Source organism: Carya illinoinensis, chromosome 1, assembly GCF_018687715.1.
Source record: "Carya illinoinensis cultivar Pawnee chromosome 1, C.illinoinensisPawnee_v1, whole genome shotgun sequence".
NCBI lineage: Eukaryota > Viridiplantae > Streptophyta > Magnoliopsida > Fagales > Juglandaceae > Carya > Carya illinoinensis.
In genome coordinates this window covers 56,111,472-56,136,271 of record NC_056752.1, presented here as the reverse complement: position 1 = coordinate 56,136,271, position 24,800 = coordinate 56,111,472, and the positions used below count along the sequence as shown (strand labels likewise).

General features: G+C 32.3%; 2 protein-coding genes and 1 non-coding gene across 6 annotated transcripts; 1 reads left to right on the top strand and 2 right to left on the bottom strand.

Annotated features, from left to right (window-relative positions):
* Positions 1–6,593: 6,593 nt before the first annotated feature.
* On the top strand, positions 6,594–8,862 carry LOC122291111 (expansin-A4-like). The gene is made up of 3 exons (XM_043098761.1): positions 6,594–6,845; positions 7,191–7,509; positions 8,213–8,862. Exons 1-3 carry the CDS (start codon positions 6,695–6,697, stop codon positions 8,520–8,522), a joined length of 780 nt encoding a protein of 259 aa, XP_042954695.1. The 5' UTR covers positions 6,594–6,694; the 3' UTR covers positions 8,523–8,862.
* Positions 8,863–9,631: 769 nt separating this feature from the next.
* LOC122294020 lies at positions 9,632–9,752 on the bottom strand. Its single transcript, XR_006237444.1, has one exon. It is a non-coding gene; the product is annotated as a small nucleolar RNA snoR143 (small nucleolar RNA).
* Positions 9,753–10,300: 548 nt separating this feature from the next.
* LOC122291090 (protein INVOLVED IN DE NOVO 2-like) lies at positions 10,301–16,236 on the bottom strand. Of its 4 annotated transcripts, none has more exons than XM_043098748.1 (8): positions 15,939–16,236; positions 14,055–14,983; positions 13,669–13,850; positions 13,218–13,307; positions 12,847–13,134; positions 12,363–12,572; positions 11,133–11,371; positions 10,301–10,636 (listed from the first exon to the last, which is right to left on the bottom strand). In XM_043098748.1, the coding sequence occupies exons 2-7, from the start codon at positions 14,953–14,955 to the stop codon at positions 11,135–11,137; spliced, it is 1,908 nt and encodes a 635-aa protein (XP_042954682.1). In that variant the 5' UTR covers positions 14,956–14,983; positions 15,939–16,236; the 3' UTR covers positions 10,301–10,636; positions 11,133–11,134. The 4 variants fall into 4 exon arrangements, with proteins under 4 accessions (XP_042954682.1, XP_042954686.1, XP_042954671.1 ...); XM_043098752.1 differs by having other exon boundaries at positions 14,055–14,965; XM_043098737.1 differs by having other exon boundaries at positions 15,921–16,235.
* Positions 16,237–24,800: the final 8,564 nt, after the last annotated feature.

Below are 24,800 nucleotides of genomic sequence, written 5' to 3'. Positions count from 1 at the left end.
AAAAAATTCATCGTCACGGAACGTTAATATTTTTTTAATCCTTTCATATTCGTTCTTTGATTTTCTACGTTTTCTTAATTCCTTTATTATTCATAAGATTATCCTAATTAATTCCCTTTTGTATTCTTAAGTTCCGTTTAAATATAATAAAATGTTTCATTTTATCTCATCTTATCATTATAATTTTTTTAAATTTTCATACAAAATATAATAAATAATTCAATTTTTTCAAACAATAATAATATTTTAATAATAATTTTATTCAACTTTCAACTAAAACCATTTTATTATCCAAACTACACATGAATTTGATGTTTGATAAATCTCTCTTAATTTTTTTTTATAGAATGAATTAAGTGGACTTAATGGTTTTAACGTGCAATTAATGATTGACCTCAATTTTATAAGTGCAAATATTGGGATAGATTTAATAGGCTGTTGCTTACAAATAACGCAAAATGGATAGATAAATTAATATTATTTTGTGGAACAATGTTTAAGAGCTGAAGTCTATTCAAGATACAACCTTGTTAAGCTAAACCCACATGTTTATATCACCTTACGTTCAAACTTGTTGTGATGATCACTAGCTAACTAGTGTAATTGATTGTTAGGTTGACATATATAAATAATTGGATCTCAATTTGTCACTTTCCGCGTCAAACTAACAAACTTTCACGAACATCTGCAATCGGTAAAAATCATTGTTAGTTATCCATTAATCCCCCTCTCTATAGAGTATATATAGATAAATAATACCCGGAGATCGATCACTTCAAGTTGTATTGTAGCAACGAAAATCAAATCATGCAAATCAAACTACCACCACCTATCAATTGTCTTAGATGCAGTTTGGATAATAAATTAAGATGAAATAAATAAAATTTTATTATAATATTATTATTATTTTAAAATTTAAAAATATTAAATTATTTATTATATTTTATATAAAAATTTAAAAAATTTATAATAATAAGATAAAATAAAATATTTTTTATATCTAAACTAGACAGTCTTATTCTGTAACATTAATAAACTATTACTTTATTCCAATTTATAAAAAAAGATCCAGTATCCTCTGCCATGTTATATATGTACATAATACGGACCTTATGACGTTGGAGATTAGATTGTCGGTGAGTAAATGCTTGTTGGATCTTTAAACTAAAAAATATCTATAGGGAACTCATGTCTTTCTTTTTTTTTTTTTCTTTTTTTTTTTTTTGTGCGGGCGCGCTTAGAATATATAAAATTCACGGTTTGATTGGGGTGTTTGGGCCCTTTGGGGGAGGTACTGGACGAAAAGTTCTATGAGATGAGATCGATAGGTCCGGTTTTCCGAGTTGGGTTCGAACTTTGAATAGCATTTACAAATTACAAAGAGGGATGCTATATATCATCCCACACCATACATTTTATATATTAAAATATTATTTTTTATTTTATTTATTTTTTATTTTATTTTATTATTATTAAACTAATTAAATTATTCTATTTATCATCTACACACTACATATTTATTATAGAAAAAAAATTAAAATAAATATAGTGTGTGAAGTGTAAGGATGACAAGAAGATTTTTCAAATTACAAATAGCCGTGGGGCGGAAGACCAAGGATTTATGGTCCATAAACGTGTCCAATTGTGCTCATTTTTTGAGCTTGAGACAAACCGGCCCAAAATATCAATGGGTAATGCTATGTAACCGTTCACTTCTAAAACTAGAGCAAAGAATTGAAAAAGATTATGAAAGGCCCATAACAAAATGAAGAAGAAGAAGAAGAAGAAGAAGAAGAAGATTGTGAAAGAAGACTGGTTCAGTTTTATGACAAAAAGATCGTGAAATAAGGCATAATAAAAGTAATAATGCCTGAGCATTGCTGCATTCACCCTTTTGAATATGGGAAGGAAATCAGTAGAAAAGCTCAAAGCTAGTCACTTAGTTGACAATTAATGAATAAAACAACATCATTTCTAATACATTAATCTTACTGATCATGATCTATATCTGATCACTACCACTCCATATATATAAACTACTTACTACGCTTTCTCTTAACTTAAAAGCAAGAAATATGACCTTATCATGATTCTCTTCGTATCATTTTGCTTCTCCTGAATTATATATATATATATATATATATCCTTCTGATCTTCCGGCATCTTCATCTTTATTTTATACATTTAATCGGAGGCTGCAGCGTCCTAGATCTGCTGCTAGTACTAACCCATTCTTTGAGCGGCTGAGGGTCCTCGTTTCTAATGATCATAGACCTAGCTAGATATATATATATAAAAAAAAAAAAAAACATAAATATATATATATATATATATTTAAGAAAAAATCATTATTTAGACATCCAACCACTTATACATCGATTGGCTGGCCGAAAAATCACGTCCTGGGAACTCAAATAATGTCTGTTGTTGCTCCGAAATTGTGCAACATGTGCCTCCCTAAGAAGTAAATTTTAAACTGTCTCACACCTACCTTGAGTCGAGTGCAATGATTTTGCAGCAGGACCCATCCCAATATACACATTAACATGCATCCAGCTGAAGAAACAAAAAATTGTTTTCTCCCCCATTGGGGGTCACAAAACTTTAGGCCTTCGTCGCATGCAGTTTTAACAATTAATTAACTTGGCGCAACGCTAATGATGCCATGCCCAAATTAAAACTGTTCAATGATTTTTAAAATGTGCACTAGAAGAAGGAACTCTTATTTATGTTATTTATAATATCCACACACACCACGTAATTATTAAGGGGTATACGTACGTCATAATTAGAAGCGTCTTTAGTTAGCTAGGGTTCATTGCCAAAAGCTTAAAGAAGATGCTTTCATAAAGCACTGTAACGGCCATCGGCCTCTTCAATGATAAAAAGAACTTTGTCCATGGTTAATTGGATTAGAAATGATTTATCTGGATGTTAGTTTAAGTTAGTTGATGTGGTAGTTAGTCTTCATGAAGCTGAAAGTAGCGAGAGCTGGAAGGGACGTGAGTACTGATCATGAGGCATATGGGGACGTCCCTCCAAAGCTAGGGAACAATATGCAAAGACCGAAGCCCCAGTTAGTAGTTCTTTGGCCTGCGAAAATGAAAAGGAAAAGTTAAGTTATAGTGGGACTACTACTGGTTGTGGTGCCTTGGGAGGAAGAAACTTGAAGATATATGATTCTAAATTTGCTTGCTGGAGAAACTTGGAACTTTTTCTTTAGGGGATCGCGTAAAGCTAAATGTAGTTGCTGTACATGGACACATTGGGTTTCATATAAAGAGGAAACATGAATGTGGTAAATGGTCCCTAGCTAGGTCTCAAATGAAATTTGGTCCCTAGGTCTACAAAAGGTTGGGCAAGTTTTTAATGAAGCTTGCATGCTGCATGCATACATAGAGAAGAAATTCTCTCCCTAATCTGGGAGCTTAGATTCTGGCATTTGTTTCTTATATCCTTATATATTCATTTGTCTAAGCCTTAACTATATAACTAATTAGACTCCCCCCACCCCCCAACCACAACAAAAAAAAGAGGAATTTCCTCACTATTTTTACCAAATTCTCTCCTAACTATATTAATTCTATGATAATTTGGGACACATTGATGATCGATTTTGAATGTTGGAGCTAAGCTTTTTCAACTCTAATTTCAGGAATAAGTCATGTACCCTACTAATTAAAATTGCAAATAATTTGTAACCAATTATCCTCATTAAGCAAAGATGTCTAGAATAGTTGGTATTCTAAGGCTTCGTTTGGATGTTAATAATATTTCAGATCATCTGTAAATAATAATAAATAATACTAAACGTAGTGTTTATAAATAATAATAAAATGATTTAAAAACGGTTATGTTGTCAAACTGACCTGGCCGGGGGAGTTCTGCTAGCTTTCAGGTGCTATAAATTCAAGACGAGAGCTTATTCGGCTTGATCAGTTAGCTAGGTAAGAGTAGTACTTGAAATAGAAAGAAAATAGTGGAGCAGGTAGCTAGTAGTACGACTTACTTAAATAATCATACAGTTGATTGTGTGGAAGAAAATCAATTAAATCAAAGGATGCTGTCTGCAGTTATACCAAACCAGCTTTTTAAAAAAAATTATGCATCAGTTTTTCTAGCAGCTTATCTTAAATGTCACCTTTAATTTATATATAAGAGAATGATATTCTATAATTTTATAATTTGCTTAAATTATACGTTTATTTGAATCTAGCAGTCCTATATATATATATCCTATGTGGCTAAAAAAAACCTTCAATTAATTTGGACTACATAATCGGTTTTATACCCAAAAAAAAAAAAAAAGGACCCGAAAATAAGCAAGAGTAGTACTACTGCCTTATACGCCCTTGGTCAGGTAGGTAGCTCCAATATTGGACCTTGATCTGTACATCAGGCACATGCCTACAATTTAGAGACACTTCATCGATCTTTACTTAACAAGTGGATATACTTGGTAGGTGACAAAGAACACTGCTTACAGTTAAAAAGTAAATTATATATGTTGACTGCCCAACTTCTAAAGAATAATGCCAATCATGTGATCGATTCCGCTAGCTTCTTACTATATATATATATAAGCCTTTCCTCCATTTTTCTTTTTTTCTTTTTGTAAAAAAAAAAAAGAAAAAAGAAAAAAAAAAAGCATGTTATGGCCCCCATGCACCATATTTAAGGTTTTCGATCTTCGATGTTATCCTTTAATTTGGATTTACAATTTGATCCAGCTTGTCGTCCCTCGAAAATTCGTTAACCCAGCAGCTTATATATATATATATAAAAGAACCATGTGCGTACGTACCGGATAACAATTAGCATGCATATTTGGTCTTTTTCGCAGATAAGGTGAAGAAATTAATATTGGTGGCATTCTCACATGCATTGATCCAGCATGGGTCATGGGTGACAGGTGGGTGCGTGTTGTTCAACTACAGCTCAATTATTTTGGATGACGTGTTGGATCTCGTAGATCTGGTTGGTGGATGAAATGGGACGCGCCCACTGGCAGTGCCACGCCCCCTCCCAAAAATCCTAACCTTAATGCGAAACCAGTAAAGCGCACCGTCCTAAGTTCCTAACCGTTTAAGTCATCGTAATCGATACAATAAAACGTTATCCTATTATATATATATATATATATATATATATATGATGTAATGTATTTATTATTATTTAATAATAAAAAAATATGTAATAAATGATCATTCAATAACGATAAATATGTCATATCTTACTTAATAGAATATAAGTAGGATGATAGCATTTTGTATAAAATTTTCCTAATCTATTAAGAGAAATTCTATTTGTAGTCTCTAATTTTTTGTGTAAATTTTTTATTAAATAAGAAAAAAATATTATTTTCAAAGGAATATTTTTATAATTTTAAAAAAATTTAAATATAAAATTACTTAGACCTATATTGTAATCTCCAATTATACATAGTATTACTCAACTATTGACTATTAATTATCATTGTTGCCAATTCCGGTTTGCTAATTACAAATTCTGCCCTCTCCATCACCAACCAGAAGAGATTTCTAGACCAAATATTATCCATATCACATTAAATTGTAAAATACAATAATTATAATCTGAAAAATACTAGACTGGTAGAGAAAATCAATAATAATTACAAATCGATGAGTTTTGATACAATTCATCAATATCACATTGATCGATCTATTAATTTAGTCATCTGGATAATTCACATTATTAATTTATCCACAAATTAATATATAATATATTATATTCAATTTTATCCGTACAAACGATTAGGACAATGGATCAGAGTGCCGTAAACAGCGTCTTCTTGTAGTAGTCATTTTTTCATCTTATTTTTTAAAATATATTATTAAATTTTTATTTTTATTTTATTTTATATACTAATTTTTATAATATACTATATATCAACTTATCTATTTTTTTTTCATATTATTTTAATAATATATCTTTTAATATTTTATAAAAAAAATACAAGAAGAGATAAAAAATAAATAAAAATATGTTTACCTTTGTGTACAGTTTTTTTCACACCTAACGGCAATATTATACAGAAATAAAAAATAAAAATAAAATGTCCACTTTTAGACTGCTTTTCCTTTAAATTTTACTCTGAATTTTACAAAACTCATTTTGAGTGCAAGCATTTTGGACGGACCAAGACCCCGTGCTACGAAGTGTACTTCCTACGGCGTGATCTTCCTCATACGCCGCAGTTGATAGCACAACTTGCAAATGAAGCAAAGTGGTATCAGAGTTGAGGCATTGGCCACTTTTGTCCCACGCCATCATTACATAACCTATCCCCATTTTCTGCCCAAAATTCCCCGTTGTTATTAACAGCAAAGCCAGAAATCATAGTGGCAATACCGTCCTTTCGACAAAAGGGTTTAGAGAGGTTGAAGGGAAGAACCGCCACAAAAAAGGCCAAAAAAGAAAAGAAAAGAAAAGGTAGCAGTTAATTAGGGAGAGACCAAACACCATTAATTAAGGGTCATAATTTCTTTCCCGAAATCAAACGTCAAAAAGAATAATAATAAAATAAAAAATGACAATTGCCTTCTCAGCTTCCATAAATAGCACCCAACTCTCTGCTTCTGCTAACAGCCTTCAGAGTTCAAACCACTTCTACACAGACACAATACTAAGGGTTGAGCCATATCTCTCTGTATACCTTGGAGCTTTCTAAGATATGGCTGTCATGACTGCTATGACCTGCATTCTTTCTCTGATGGCACTTTTGACTCTGGCTGACGCCAGAATCCCGGGCGTTTACTCCGGTGGACCATGGCAGAGCGCTCATGCTACTTTCTACGGTGGCAGTGACGCCTCTGGGACTATGGGTATTGTATTTCCCACTCATTGTCCCCCCTCATCAAGTCTACAGAAATCGAAAACCTCTCAATCTAGTACCCTGTTTTTAGCTCTGTTTTCAAGTCCTTGAAGCTTTACTAACCATGGATTTAGAGTCTCATGTTCGAATAAACCACAAAAGAGTAGACACTTCATGGCTGTTTCACCGGTTTTATCCACTCACCAAGACTCACATTCTTCACTAACTCTATAAACCCATTTGCGATTTTTTTCCCGGAAAATTCATTTGTCATTCTTTCACTTCTTGGGCAATCTTGGAAAGCTATTTTCTCATATTCATGTGATTTTCTTCTTCTTCTTCTTTTTCTCCACAGGAGGCGCTTGTGGCTACGGAAACCTTTACAGCCAAGGCTACGGCGTCAACACAGCTGCACTGAGCACTGTCCTGTTCAACAACGGGTACAGTTGCGGAGCTTGCTTCGAGATCAAATGCGCTAACGACCCACAATGGTGCCATTCAGGTAGCCCCTCCATTTTCGTCACCGCCACCAACTTTTGCCCTCCCAACTATGCGCTTCCGAATGATAATGGCGGGTGGTGCAACCCACCTCGGCCCCACTTCGACCTCGCCATGCCCATGTTCCTCAAGATCGCTGCGTACCGTGCCGGCATTGTTCCCGTCTCTTACCGCCGGTAAGCCTCTCCTTTAAACTACGTTTTCTTTTTAAGCTTTCTTTGAACGTCAGCTCCTCTGTGCTCTGTTTGACGCCTGTAAAGGTGCGAACCTCTTAAGAAAAACGACCAGTGATTAATGTCTATATTACAATCGTTAAATCAAGCCACCTCAAGCCATGTGACGGGCTGTTGACTGTTTTTTCACCCACTTGTACCGAGCCCTCTGAGCAGTGAAAGTATCACAAAAACTTGATTCCCTAGAGATTTCCATCGTAGTACCTTGAAATTTAGTCAATAAAATCAGAACGGTCCATCAATTGCTGACATATCAGAATCAGCTCCTTTTTGTCCTCCGCGATTGTCACGTCCTAATCTTACCACAACCGACAGAGCGCAGAACTGGGCCGGAGCTTGCGTGACGTATGATCTCGAACATCAATCTGAAGAGGGTTCTGGTTTTGACCCAGCCTTTTCCGTCTAAATAAATACATAACTTCCAATTGAAAACGGAATGACCAAACAATTATCATTTATTGTATTTTGTCATTATGTCTTTAACAGGTTTAAGAGTGAAGTTTTTACACTTGCATGGATGACCAAACATTTTATACGATTTGTAATCTTATATATATATATATATATATATTTATTAGATATTGAGTTTATAAAATCCTGAAGTTTCAAAAATAAAATAATTTTGATTCTCGTATGTTTTGTGTAGGGTGCCGTGCCGAAAGCGAGGAGGGATCAGGTTCACAATCAACGGCTTTCGTTACTTCAATTTGGTTCTGATAACCAATGTCGCGGGTGCAGGGGATATAGCGAGAGTGCTCGTAAGGGGGTCAAGGACTGGGTGGATGACTATGAGCCGTAACTGGGGTCAGAATTGGCAGTCAAATGTTGTTCTGGTTGGTCAATCACTCTCCTTCAGGGTCACAGCAAGTGACCGTCGCAGCTCCACTTCATGGAACATTGTCCCTTCCAATTGGCAGTTTGGACAGACTTTCACTGGGAAGAATTTCAGGGTTTGAGAAAAATTCCGAGTTTCCCGCTCAATATAATGTCGTGTTTTTTAATTTAATATTTACCGTTTATTTTGTTTTTCTGGGAAAGTTTGATGTGCGGGAAAAGGGTAAGAAAATGCGGGGAAGTGTGTTGGTGGTGGTGAAACTTTTTGACTCTGGGTAGGGGTGTTGTGATCAATTAGTCATGGTCATGGTGAAAGGGAAAAAAGGGAAAGCAAAAAGTGAATGTTAGGCGCTGAAGTGGCTGCTAATTTATGAAAGCCCGCGGCCTTTCTTCTTCTTCTTCTTCTTCTTCTTTTTTTAATCTATACCTATATATACATGAATGATGAAGTATTTTAATTTAGTTTGGTCTTCGGTGAATCGTTTCATATTGTGTGCATATGTGAATTTAAGATTCTGAAACATCATTCCAATGCGAGGAAAATGGCTGGACTTGATTCTGAATTTCTGATATAAAAAATTATCATTGCGAGATAAGTTCCAAGTGGCAAGCAGGCAGGCAGGCAATGAATTGACCATAATCGACTGAAATTCTTGCTATAATTTGAAGTTTAGCGAGGTTGTGCAGTAGAGGCTTGACTTTTCAAATATCTTTTAACATTTGCAAGTAGAAACTTCTTGGTTGCCGGCGAACTTCTTCTGTATTCACGAATGAAAGTAATCCGGCGTTGGAAACCTGGAAAATTGTATGCCAATTAGTCCATGATCCGTCTATTGGCGAAAAAAGCCATTCGAGCTAATTCAAAAGTCCTATGTCATCAGCGCGACTCCCCTTCCTTCCCACTGGCAACCGTTGCTCAAGGACGTTTGGCCTTTCTGTTTAATGACTAATCGACTCAAATATTTACTTGGATTGCGTTGAAAAGGTAATCAAACCAAAACGGCTAGCTATCTTAGCCTAGCCCCAACTCATATCTAAGTCCACCATTTTCTACTATAAATCTCGGTGTTAATTACGTAGTTGCTATGGATGAGTTATTCGCCGATCTGTATCTAATAACCAATTGTCTGACAATGTTCAAGCTTTACATTTGAGTTTCTAAGTTGCTGAAGGATTAAAATGATGGAAGCATTTCATAAAGAATATATATATAGATATATATCAGAAAGAAAAATGTGAGATGGAATTGAGTAGATGAAAACGAGATAGAATAGCCCGCCATCTGTGGATACCATCCCTACGGTTGTCTGGCCGCTGCCTAATCACACCCAAAGGTAATTCTCTGATAACAGTTTTCGGTTTCAAACCCGTTTTGGAAATTAGATCAAGTAGCAAAAAGTCCGTTGATTCTAAGAGAATACATAAACAGAAATGTATTCTCACCTCAAACACAATCAATTGTGTAAGCATCTAATTTTTGTTTTTTAGTCTTGTTAACCAATGCTTTCTGATGAAGTTGAAAATGTTATCAGTTATCACAAAACATATCAACAATTGCAATGCGCCAGAAGTCTGAAGAGCATGTATACTAAAACATCAGTTGCAAGGAGTTTAATCCCACAGATCAGAATACAAATTCAGGTAACAAAAGCACATTATTCTAAGCCACCACAGGTTGTGTTATTCTTCATCAATCTGGCTTTAAGTGACCCCAAAACTAGGCCTTGAGAGTTGCACAATTTAGTGGTCCCGATAAAGAAGAAAGCTGATGCACACATATTTCAACCAGCCACGAATGGACTAGGGTTTTGTTCTAAACCAATGATGTTTGATGTTTGAGTGTATCTTGGAACTAATATCAACACCACCCATCGATGTTGGTTGAATTTGACAACAAGAGTAACTGTAAAGATCGAGAATCAGGGAAAGAATTTATTTTAAAACATGAGTTCGAGATCTCAGGCTACATTGTCAAATAGGTTTCCATCCGTGAACCTTAGGAATGCAAGGCATTAGCCAGAATGGACGAATAGTCTATTTCAACAAATTTGTTACATGGATAAAAGAAAATCCCCCCACAAGAAGAAATTCCATAATTTAACGAATAACGAGGAAAAAAAATTGCCTTGACCGCGTCCCATCGATAAGCAAATGAGCTCATTCTCCATGGTAGCGTGTTTTCCAAATGCCAACTTAGCAACTGCATTGCTTCATTTGGAGACAGATATGCTATTTCCTGCACACCAGCAACAATGTTTTCATGTGAGAAAAATTCAATATGGCTTCGCGTGCTACTGAAATTATGGGTACATTACCTACTACAACGCTATCTAGACTACTGATGTAGATACAAACTGAGCTGAATGCAAATGCAATATTTGCGGGTACTGCTTTTAGAAAATGAAGTCTCTTGTACATGTCCCATATACTTGGGCTTTTGCCTACTCTTTTGATCAATAAAAATTTGTTTACCGAAAAAAAAAAAATGAAGTGACGTCCATTTTTTGCTATGAAAAGACGGCACCTAGACTACGTAGAAAAGCATGTCAATAACCACCCAAGGAATGCCGCCTAGTGTAGGTAGCAAAAACCTGGTCAATAAGGTAGCAAAAGCTAAGCTCAAATATTTTCATCGGCACCACTAAGACCTATTCATTTATCAACCCTTAGTTTGCTTATCAAAAGAAAATTATCAGCCATAATGTCTATAATACACTATTCGAAGCACTGACCTTTAACTCATTCCCCTTTTGCGTTTAGCTATTCTCCACTGGTTCAGTATAAATATGACTCCTTCTTCGAGTGTAGCTCTTTTTCCCTCCCTGTAGTTCCACAATTCTGATGTTATATACCGCCCACTTGGATTGTATTCATTTATCTCCATTAAAGCTGTAGTCACAGCCTTGTAAACTTCATCACCCAATTCGTTCCTCAGACCTTTCAATTTATCATCTTCAGCATCTATAACGTTCTGAAACAATAACATCCATTTTAAGTAAACCCCATCATGTGAAAAGGGTGGCAAAGTAAATATGGACGGACTATGGTAGCATTGCCAGTGAAGAGTTTTAATAGTGAATTAGGCAATATAATCCTTTATATTATTTCTGGGAGTCTGTAACACTAAAAAATTGTACCAAAGTGCACGCCCAGACTTTAACTAGTGCAGATGCATATGAATATGAATATGAATACGTATGGATGGCAGAATGCAAATTCCTGATAAGCTACATGAGAGGACATCAACAAATGACCGAACAGACATGCAAGCAGCTTATATGAACAAACAGGCATATCATTGGCAAGGGAGTTTGCTACTGTAGCTCACAAATTCAGACTATCTAACCATATAAGCAACAGAATATTTGGCAGGCATAACCAAAATAATTCAGAATAGGAATATAAACGTCACATATAGAACGGGAATTTTGAATAACTGACAATAACAAAAACCCAGCTGCTTGGAAAAGTACATCTAAGGGAAGGTAAAGCTGTCAAGTTGCTCCTATTTAGGAACAGCGGCCATCATTTCAAGAACAGAATACATATGTTGATGTGATCTGCACATCTGGCAATAGCAAGTATAATGCACTCAAAATGTGCAAGTGTCCAGCAACTTCAGCATTCAGGCATTAACACTTCAGAATAAAGTGTAAAACTTCAAAGAATCATAACTAAAAGAAGAAAATTAGTGATGACCGTGCTAAAGAACCCTTCTCATACAGTTGGAGGTTTTTCTCGCTTGGTCTGCTCAATTCGGTGGGCAGGCACATATATGAGTTGGTTGTAATCAAATTCCTTTTCTCATCCTTAGAAACGAATTATTATGCCTGACTAGCACATATAAAGAAATGCAAAATATATCACACTGATGAAAAATAACATGCGCTATGTACCATGGAACAGGTTTATTAAAAGTAATATCTAGAAAAACCTGATCTTATGGGATTTAAGAATAACACCTGATGTTTCCCTTCAACCATGGTAACTTTAAGAGGATGCCAGTCAGGGTCTTTCAAATATTCTTCCCATAACGAGCACAGTTCTGACGCTCTCTCATCTGCTTCATCCTCATTATACTTTCTCTTCATTACTTGATGAAATGGTTTATTGTCAAGTTCTCCCATTCTCTTAACCCCAATATCACCACGACCTGCTATTTCATTCAAGCCCTAGAGAGTAAGAGAATTAGTCTTTCCTCACATGTCATGGGAAATTGTATTGAGATTAATACCGTATATCAGAACACAAGGAAAACTCCAACAAGACGGCTCATGATCCACGGTCTAAATTGATGTCACAGTGTAGAATACTGGCAATCCAAGTATTCCAGTTAACTCATTAACTAGTACCTACTATTGGTAAATAAACACCATTTTATTTCATCTGCATAATTACAGCATCTTTCTGCATAACTTTGATAAATGAAGCGGGAAAAGAACTTACACTAATTAATTCTTTTCGAGCGTCTTGCAGCTCAACATTGCTCTTGCGCTCCTGCACTATTAGAGCTTGGTTCAGAGCTTCTAAATGTTCAAGTTCTCCTTCTTTTTCACGCAACTGTTTAAGTATTGCCTCCACCTTCATCAGAACTTCTACATCTTCATCATCTCCCATGTGCTTCATGACATTTAATTGCCCTCTCAATCCCTCTATTTCCAACTCTAGTGCTTGTTTTGCATCTAGTTGCTTTTCCAGTAGAATTATTCTGTTATGAAGTTTTTCCTTTTGCCTCTGTGTGAAACCAAGGGTAATATATAACTGGTTCAAGTAAATGTTCATGTTATTGTTTAAACACTCAAAAACAGCCAACAAACCTTCTGATCTTCAGCCAGTTTCAATACATTTACGTCAGCCTTTTCCTGCTCCAGAGAGGCCAATTGCAGGGAGCTATTTCTAATGGCATTCTGATAGAAACACAAAAAGAGGCACGGTCAAGAATATCTCTTGCAAGCATGCATAAAGTCATTAAAAAATTCAACCAATGCTGCAATTGGTTGGAAAACCCTTAAACAAATAACAGGACTTGCTTTGATGATAATAAGTTTGAATAGTTTTGTGATCATTTTGTGGTTAAAGTGTTTCTCTTCCACTTCTAGACAGGATTGAGACTGATATCCATTATGAGTTAGAGAAACTTGACCATTTCTTTCATACTAAAATTTTTGTTGACCCATGAAATTTTAATCTTAAAAAATCCTAGAGTAGTAGGAATCATTGAACTATAAGAGAAATTGTGACAGTAATCAAGGCCAAAAATAATTATACCTTTTCAATTTCTTCAGCAAGCTTCCGGCTTTCATTTTCGTTATGTGCATCACGCTTTTCCAATTCTATCCCACGCACCTCAAGTTCTTTTTTCTGAGATTCCAATTGCAATTTAATCTTTTCGTGGTCATTAAAAATCCTCTGAAAGTGATCCCTTGCACTCATTTGTCTTTTTCTTATATCTGTGATGCAAACAAACATGGCATAGAATAATGTCACCAGAACAGCCTGACATGAGAAAGGAATGTATAGTAACAAATCCAATATGGTGAAATCTAGCTGTAAATAGATAAATACGTCTTTTATTTTACCCAACAAGTGCAGTATATTGCATCATGACCTGGTTCAGGTAATTAAAGAAAATAAATCTCTATAACAAAACGAACCTTCATTATAAGCTTGAAGGAGCTTATCTTTCTCTTCTATTAAGTTCCGAAGGGAGACTGAAGTCTGACTACATCTTTCCTCCATCTCTTTCAAGTGCCTGTTCTTCAGCTCAATAGTGCTTGTCAGATTAGATATAAGTTTATCCTGTTTCCGGGCTTCTTCCTCCATAATTTCAGAAATGGTTCTAACATCTCCAATCTTTCGTAGGTGGTCCCCAACAATTTCGGTTGAATGGTAGTCATCTGCACGAGCAACCCAAGCATAGAGACCGGATTTTTGGCTATTCTTCGCATACCAGTCCTTTTTCCCATGATGATCTGCCTCATAAGCTCTCTCAAATGACATAGCATTATGTAATCCAGGCCAATCTTTGTGGAATTCCACAATAGCACTTCCTGAATGACCCCGAAAATTCCAGAGAGGGTGGACTCTTATGGGATTGAACCCTCTACTTTTGAACTCGTCTCTCATCTTGGATCCACTTTCTCCTACATATCGCCCCTCATCTGTTCGTCTTGTAGGAATGTTAACAACAATTCCTGTCCAAGGCCACACAATTTTCTCATCGTGGTCACAGTCAATTGGAGGATCACTCTTGCCAGCAGGTTTTGATGGACCCGCTAAATCATTTTCCAAATATTTCACCAAAGCAAGGTGATTAGCCTTCTCTTTTGTATTTCTCTTTTCTGAACTACTTTTTCCCACCCCAGAAGCATGCTGAAGAAGTTCCTTATATTGATAAACCCGCTTTTTCTTCTTCGGACAGTATGGGCAAGAAAATGTCTCGTCCGAGTTTTTGAAGCTGTGATTCCCATTCTTCAATTCTTCATAAGATTTACCTTCATACTCATCAATTTCAGATTCACTAATATCTGTATCTTCGTCTGAGCTGCAACCCATTGCAAGTCCCCTAAAAGTTAAAAATTACCTGGAATTAGGCAAAATAAAAAGAAATCAACTTTCACATTTTTTCTTGCAGATAATTTCCATCAGTCTAATTACTTTTCTTCACCGGCTAGTTCAATTTGTGCTACACATAAGCCTACACACCACACACTACACCTTTTTTATTTTTTTATTGTTTTTATTTTTTTTTGGGTTTTTTTTCTTAAACTAATTAAATTCTTCTATTCATTATCCAGATACCAAACATTTGGTAAAAGAAAAAAAAAATGTGGTGTGTGGTATGTGGGCTTATGTTTAGAATTTTTCTTAAGGGTAATATGGAACCCCTAAAATCTATCCAAAATCTTACTAAATACCCCTTTCATGGCAAGCAACGGATGATAAAAATTGGACAATCGGGCTTCACCAGCTCGGCTCTGACCCAACACTACAAAAACATTTTTCTCAATTACTTTTGCATCTTTTTTTTTTTTTGGTAGAACCACTGGACAACCTCAGACCAAAGAAAATTGAATATAACACCAAGAACTACATCTTAAACGAATTATTCCATATAATTGGGAAGCCAATCAACCCTATTAAGTTCAATGTTTTGAACCGTTGACAAAAACCTGATATAATCTCGCGTTTGAGACCACAATACTGTCAAATAATTCGAGCGGCCTCAGACATTCAAAATACATGAAACCAATAATAGAGCAGTTATTCTTAACTAGACCCAAATGATCTAATGCCTAAAACTCTTATTAAAATACAAAACATAATCAAGAAGAAGTAAACGGATCGGCGAAAAGGACTATGGAATTGACTTTTACAGAGCATTCTAGAGCCTCAAACTCCAAAAGCGAGACACAGAAGGAAAATCAATCCCACGAAAGATAATACATTTGGGACATATAATCCAAAATGCATGCATAGAAAGAAATGAAGCTGAAAATGTGAGCAAGGGAGAAAATCACCTTCGAAATTGGAGCTACCTGGGGGATCTCTGGTTACGAAAGGTGTGAGATTGCAACCCCGTGAGCTCCCTCGGAAGAACTGGGAGAGAGGGGTTCTAGGTTTGAGTCATTGACCAAGGAACAGTGGCGAACACAGTTACGACTAGCGTTTGGTGCTGTGTAGGATGCGCACCTTGCAAGAGGACAACATGAACAAGTGTGAATTTGAGTGCTTGTGGGACTTTGCGCTGCGAAAAGACGATGCGACATAAACGCGCGATTGGAGCGCGTTCAGTTGTTTAGTTGAAGTGCCAAAGTTTGCACTTCGCAGTCTGAACTCTTTTTTTTTTTTTTTTTTTTGGGATAGGATTGTACTCTGTACTCTTACCACAGTAGGAGACAGTGGATGCTAGTCTGGGGGCGTCTCCATTGCCTAACCATGAACGGCCAATAGCAATCCCTTCTCGATTTCAGAGAAATGCTGCAATTACAGACAGGGATTCGAAATTTTTTTTTTTTTTAATTTAATGATTAAAAAAATATTTTTAAATGATATTGTGAATTTTTTATAATAAGATTATTTAAAAGTGTTAAAATATATATATATAAAAGGAAACAAAAAAAAAAAATAAACACTAACGGGATCCCATATCTAGATTTTATGAAGCACATTTCGAAGGAAACATACACGTCTATATATTTGGAATTATTTTCTTATTTCGAACTGCCAATTAGTTATTGGGGTGTTTTGCGAAAGAGTACCAATGCCTCTAATTTATACATGATTTATTAAAAAAAAAATTAAAAATATATATTTAAAAAAATAGTATTTTAAAATATAAAAAAATATAGACTAAAATTTTAGACTTTCTCTATATTTTAGGTTTGTATATATATATATTTATATATATATATTTTGAAATAAGTTTGTATATTTTTTAAGGGCTTTGCTACACGCAGTCGGGAAACGCAGTCGGCATGCAGTCGGCTGTACGGAATGAATAAAAAAAAATTATAAAAAAATTATTTTATATTCAGGGGGACCTGCATGAATTATAAAAAGCTATAAAAATAATTTTTTTTTTTCATATAAGTCCTGTATTAATTTTTTTTATACAGCCGACTGCATGCCGACTGCATTTCCCGACTGCACAAATCATTTCTGATTTTTTAATAAAGCACGTGGTACCATATTATAATGTCCAATCAAAGAGATAAAATGAACAGTATAAATTAAAGAGTACAGTAACATTTCGTTTACTAAAATCTCCTCTCCACAGTTATAATGTATTCTAAATTTTAGTTAATTTAATTTTCTTATGGGGAAAAAATAAATATCCATATACATTATTTTATATCCCATTTGGCTATCCAAAATATTTCATCTTATCTCATCTCATTATTATAATTTTTACAAATTTTCATATAAAATATAATAAACAATTTAACTTTTTCAAATCTCAAAACAAAACTAACATTAAAAAATTATATTATAACAATATTTTATTCAGTTTTTAACAAAACATCTAATCTCATCTCATCTGTATAACCAAACGGGTTAGTATAGTCCAAGCCAGTTAGTTGCCTATCAAATTGGAGAAAGTTCAACCAGTTGATCGAACGCTACCAATCTACCACAGTACCACCTTAATTTTAGACAATGGCCAAATTGAGATGTTTATTTTGGATAGCAATAACTGCATATTTATTTCATCTTATTTCATCTAATTTTATCTCAATATCCAAACAACATAAATAAAAATATTTTTTAATTTCAAATTTTCAATTTTTTCATTTAATCATTATATAATCTTTATAACTTTTTCAAACTTAAAGATTAAACATAAAAAGTAATTTAACTTTTTCAAATTATTAAACAAGAATAATATTAAAAAATTATATTCTAACAATATCTTAAGTTTATAATGTTTAGATTTAACATTTTCTCTCTCTTTTCTCATAAACCCATAAAATTTTTCACTTAAACTATTTTATTATTATTTACAAATTATCTCATATCTTCTCACTATGCAAACGAGTACTTAATTCTTCAAGACTTCAAATACATATAATATCCCGTCTCTTATTGATTTATCTCATTTTTAGCTTATTTATTTGATGGTTTGAATCATACTAAATAATACTAATAGTCACTCCAGAGTTATACAAGTGTACCTTTGCACTGTATTTGGTCGCCATCACAATTGATCTTTGTATTGTCGCGTAGCTCATAACTTTTACTATGCATGCATCTTCGTGAACATTATATATAATATATGAGAAATGATAAAATAACAACTACTTTACCATTTTTATACAACATTTAAATAAAATAATATTTTATGAAATATTTATTTTAATTTTGATTTTGATGTGATGGATTTGAATTTAAAAAAATATTATTTTATTGACAAATTGTAAATAAAGTGTAGTTCGGTTCTCAGTCTATCGTTGCTCATAATATATAAGATGCTTTTATTTTTAAGCCTTCCCAAAAATAAAATCTAATTAATTTCCTGCATTATTCTCAATTTTAAATTGACTCTAAAAATGAACCCACCTCTCTCGATTAGAGAGTCAAGAGACCTGACAAATGAATGTGAAGTGAGAAAACTTCCCTCAGAAATCTTGGCCTAAAGGAAAAAGAAAAAAAAGGGAGGAAGAGATCAAAATCGTCCATGAAAGCTTCATTTGTTTGGTTGTTAAACCAAATTAAGCATATCTCAAATTAATTAATATTAATGATGAGATTTACTATTTTTTTTAATTTTTTATAAAAAGTTTAAACTTATTTAAATTTACTTGATACATTTCAATCGAAAAAGTTAAATGCATCTCAATTTTAAAAAGTTAAATTCATCTTAATGAGATTTATAAAATATTACTATTTACAACTGAACTCAACTCACCTCAATATTCAAACGTAATGTTAGTGTTTTACAACTAATAATATATTGTCAAATTATTACAACTGAAATAGGAAATAAGGGCCTGGAGCCAAGCTGGTTGTTTTGTATCCTAGGGCTATAAATGAATCAGTCTATTTGATAGCATGTTCAGTTAAACTTGAATCGAATTTGACTCGTAAAAAAAAAAAAAAAAAAACTCGTTCTTGAAAGTAGATACCCGCTCAATTTGTAAATGACACATATACAACAAAACTCGATTCGACTCGGCTAAGACCCGTTAAAACCCACTTGTTTATGCTCGACTCGACTCATTAGCTCGATTCGATTAAAACTCATTCATATATTGATAAATATATACATACACCTATGTATATATACATATATATATATATATATATATGTATTAGCTAAAAATATAAGCATACAATTTTTATAATTATATAATATGTAGAATTTTTACAATTTTGCCTATAGTAGTATGTAGAAACCATATATAAAATAGATATATGCTATCATATTAAGTATGTGTATAAATAATATATGTAGGCAAATAATATATTGTTATTTTGGATAAATATCAACTATTTAGATATTAATTATTTATAACATTTTTAAAATTTTATAATTCAATAGATGTTCTACTTGTTAGTTGTATAAATTCAATATTAGATATTTTATTTATTTATTTAATTTATTAATTATTAAATCTTATTAAAAAATAATTTAAACTCGACTCGAACTCTTTTGTAGGATGAGCTCGAGTTGAGAGTTTGGCTTATCGAGTTGAGCTAAACTCTCAACTTGAGCTCGAACTAAAAAAAAAAAAAAAAATCTCGAGATTAAACTTGAATATTTTGAATCGAGCTGAGTTCGGCAAGCTAAAGATCAGTTCGGCTCGGCTCAACTCAACTCAATTATAGCCCTATTTGTATCCCCACTCAATTTGAAAATTAAGATAATGAAAAGAACCGGCCGGCGGCCAGGTACCACTTAATTACTACTTTGAAAACGATATAAAAAAATGAAATTTAATTTAATTATATGCCACCTAGCTTCCTCATTAAGAAAGTGAAGTATGTATATTATAATTTAGATGGAGGAAAATATTGGCAAAAGAAAATACCACGAAGTTTCTTAGATCTATGACTTTATATATATATATATAGTCTATCTTCACTTCGCCCTATATATACCTAATTAGATATTCGTCTAATTAGATATTAGTCTGGGGGCGTCTCCATTGCCTAACCATGAACGGCCAATAGCAATCCCTTCTCGATTTCAGAGAAATGCTGCAATTACAGACAGGGATTCGATAATTTTTTTTTTTTAATTTAATGATTAAAAAAATATTTTTAAATGATATTGTGAATTTTTTATAATAAGATTATTTAAAAGTGTTAAAATATATATATATAAAAGGAAACCAAAAAAAAAAAAACAAACACTAACGGGATCCCATATCTAGATTTTATGAAGCACATTTCGAAGGAAACATACACGTCTATATATTTGGAATTATTTTCTTATTTCGAACTGCCAATTAGTTATTGGGGTGTTTTGCGAAAGAGTACCAATGCCTCTAATTTATACATGATTTATTAAAAAAAAAATTAAAAATATATATTTAAAAAAATAGTATTTTAAAATATAAAAAAATATAGACTAAAATTTTAGACTTTCTCTATATTTTAGGTTTGTATATATATATATATTTATATATATATATTTTGAAATAAGTTTGTATATTTTTTAATAAAGCACGTGGTACCATATTATAATGTCCAATCAAAGAGATAAAATGAACAGTATAAATTAAAGAGTACAGTAACATTTCTTTTACTAAAATCTCCTCTCCACAGTTATAATGTATTCTAAATTTTAGTTAATTTAATTTTCTTATGGGGAAAAAATAAATATCCATATACATTATTTTATATCCCATTTGGCTATCCAAAATATTTCATCTTATCTCATCTCATTATTATAATTTTTACAAATTTTCATATAAAATATAATAAACAATTTAACTTTTTCAAATCTCAAAACAAAACTAACATTAAAAAATTATATTATAACAATATTTTATTCAGTTTTTAACAAAACATCTAATCTCATCTCATCTGTATAACCAAACGGGTTAGTATAGTCCAAGCCAGTTAGTTGCCTATCAAATTGGAGAAAGTTCAACCAGTTGATCGAACGCTACCAATCTACCACAGTACCACCTTAATTTTAGACAATGGCCAAATTGAGATGTTTATTTTGGATAGCAATAACTGCATATTTATTTCATCTTATTTCATCTAATTTTATCTCAATATCCAAACAACATAAATAAAAATATTTTTTAATTTCAAATTTTCAATTTTTTCATTTAATCATTATATAATCTTTATAACTTTTTCAAACTTAAAGATTAAACATAAAAAGTAATTTAACTTTTTCAAATTATTAAACAAGAATAATATTAAAAAATTATATTCTAACAATATCTTAAGTTTATAATGTTTAGATTTAATATTTTCTCTCTCTTTTCTCATAAACCCATAAAATTTTTCACTTAAACTATTTCATTATTATTTACAAATTATCTCATATCTTCTCACTATGCAAACGAGTACTTAATTCTTCAAGACTTCAAATACATATAATATTCCGTCTCTTATTGATTTATCTCATTTTTAGCTTATTTATTTGATGGTTTGAATCATACTAAATAATACTAATAGTCACTCCAGAGTTATACAAGTGTACCTTTGCACTGTATTTGGTCGCCATCACAATTGATCTTTGTATTGTCGCGTAGCTCATAACTTTTACTATGCATGCATCTTCGTGAACATTATATATAATATATGAGAAATGATAAAATAACAACTACTTTACCATTTTTATACAATATTTAAATAAAATAATATTTTATGAAATATTTATTTTAATTTTGATTTTGATGTGATGGATTTGAATTTAAAAAAATATTATTTTATTGACAAATTGTAAATAAAGTGTAGTTCGGTTCTCAGTCTATCGTTGCTCATAATATATAAGATGCTTTTATTTTTAAGCCTTCCCAAAAATAAAATCTAATTAATTTCCTGCATTATTCTCAATTTTAAATTGACTCTAAAAATGAACCCACCTCTCTCGATTAGAGAGTCAAGAGACCTGACAAACGAATGTGAAGTGAGAAAACTTCCCTCAGAAATCTTGGCCTAAAGGAAAAAGAAAAAAAAGGGAGGAAGAGATCAAAATCGTCCATGAAAGCTTCATTTGTTTGGTTGTTAAACCAAATTAAGCATATCTCAAATTAATTAATATTAATGATGAGATTTACTATTTTTTTTAATTTTTTATAAAAAGTTTAAACTTATTTAAACTTACTTGATACATTTCAATCGAAAAAGTTAAATGCATCTCAATTTTAAAAAGTTAAATTCATCTTAATGAGATTTATAAAATATTACTATTTACAACTGAACTCAACTCACCTCAATATTCAAACGTAATGTTAGTGTTTTACAACTAATAATATATTGTCAAATTATTACAACTGAAATAGGAAATAAGGGCCTGGAGCCAAGCTGGTTGTTTTGTATCCTAGGGCTATAAATGAATCAGTCTATTTGATAGCATGCTCAGTTAAACTTGAATCGAATTTGACTCGTAAAAAAAAAAAAAAAAAACTCGTTCTTGAAAGTAGATACCCGCTCAATTTGTAAATGACACATACACAACAAAACTCGATTCGACTCGGCTAAGACCCGTTAAAACCCACTTGTTTATGCTCGACTCGACTCATTAGCTCAATTCGATTAAAACTCATTCATATATTGATAAATATATACATACACCTATGTATATATACATATATATATATGTATTAGCTAAAAATATAAGCATACAATTTTTATAATTATATAATATGTAGAATTTTTACAATTTTGCCTATAGTAGTATGTAGAAACCATATATAAAATAGATATATGCTATCATATTAAGTATGTGTATAAATAATATATGTAGGCAAATAATATATTGTTATTTTGGATAAATATCAACTATTTAGATATTAATTATTTATAACATTTTTAAAATTTTATAATTCAATAGATGTTCTACTTGTTAGTTGTATAAATTCAATATTAGATATTTTATTTATTTATTTAATTTATTAATTATTAAATCTTATTAAAAAATAATTTAAACTCGACTCGAACTCTTTTGTAGGATGAGCTCGAGTTGAGAGTTTGGCTTATCGAGTTGAGCTAAACTCTCAACTTGAGCTCGAACTAAAAAAAAAAAAAAAAATCTCGAGATTAAACTTGAATATTTTGAATCGAGCTGAGTTCGGCAAGCTAAAGATCAGTTCGGCTCGGCTCAACTCAACTCAATTATAGCCCTATTTGTATCCCCACTCAATTTGAAAATTAAGATAATGAAAAGAACCGGCCGGCGGCCAGGTACCACTTAATTACTACTTTGAAAACGATATAAGAAAATAAAATTTAATTTAATTATATGCCAGCTAGCTTCCTCATTAAGAAAGTGAAGCATGTATATTATAATTTAGATGGAGGAAAATATTGGCAAAAGAAAATACCACGAAGTTTCTTAGATCTATGACTTTATATATATATATATAGTCTATCTTCACTTCGCCCTATATATACCTAATTAGATATTCGTCTATGTTTTAGAACCCTAGCTTCTTTATTTCTCAGCTGACCTAAAAAATTTACAGACTTGTTTTCAGAACTCCATGAAGTCCATGGTACTACAGGAGCAAGGATCTGCACCCAACCTTTTCTTTTCTGTTTTTGTTTTTTTCTCGGTGAAAAACTCAAAAACATATATATATATATATAAAAAAAAAAAAAATTCTAAGGGGATCGATATAATGCAAGAGTAATGATATACTTATAATTCTTTTTTATAATTTTTATATAATCATATATTAAATTGAAAATATTTATGTAAATTGATATTATTACTGATGCAAAGACAGAGAAAAAAACAAAACAAAAACAAAAGGATAACACGAGAAAGAAAGTATCACGCGTCTTTGAAAAGTCCTTTTTTTTGAACAACTTGTCAATTAGGACAATGCTAGGATAATCGAAAAAGGTAATATGCATTAATTATATTGATAGTACAAAATTGTACTTTTATTATTATTTTTTTATATATTTTGTAAATCACCTTAAACATTTTGAGAAAAAACAGAATTACAAACACATTAAACTAAACTTCCTTAACCAAGTTAAAAAAAAAGGTCTCCCGATTAAGTATTCTCGTTTTTATCTTATTTATTTGATGGTTTTATTAAGCATACTAGCTAAACGATAGTCACTCCCGAATTATATAATGTGCATCATGAAATTAACGAGTAATAGTCCATCCGAAGTTTGAATAATTGTACCTTTGCTCTGTTATATAATTTGGTCGGCATCACAATTGATCTTTTTGAATTGTCACACTGGAGGCTCATAACTTTTACCATCTTCGTGACCATAATATATAAGCTGCTTTTATTTTTAAGCCGTCCCAAAAATCTGTAACGAGTTTCAAAAATAAAATTCAATAAATTTCCTGCATGCATTATTCTCAAATTTAATTAAATTGTCTCTAAAAATGAACCCACCTCTCAAGAGATGATCAGTCAAGAGGCCTGACAAATGACACACCTGGTCATCAATTAGATAGATGCAGATCACCAAATGCACATCTTATTGTTTGTATCCCCACTTAATTTGAGAATTTATAAGGTCATGAAAAGAACCGGGCCAGGTACTAATTACTACATTGAATTAAAACTGAAAGAAAATAAAAATACAAATAAAAATAATTATATGCCTTATATGAGCTCATAAATAAAATGAAGTTTATAATTTCAACAACGTCACAGGGAAGAAAATACCACGAAGTTTCTAATAATTATAGGTGTATGCAGACTTTATTATATATATATATATATATATAAGATCTGCCG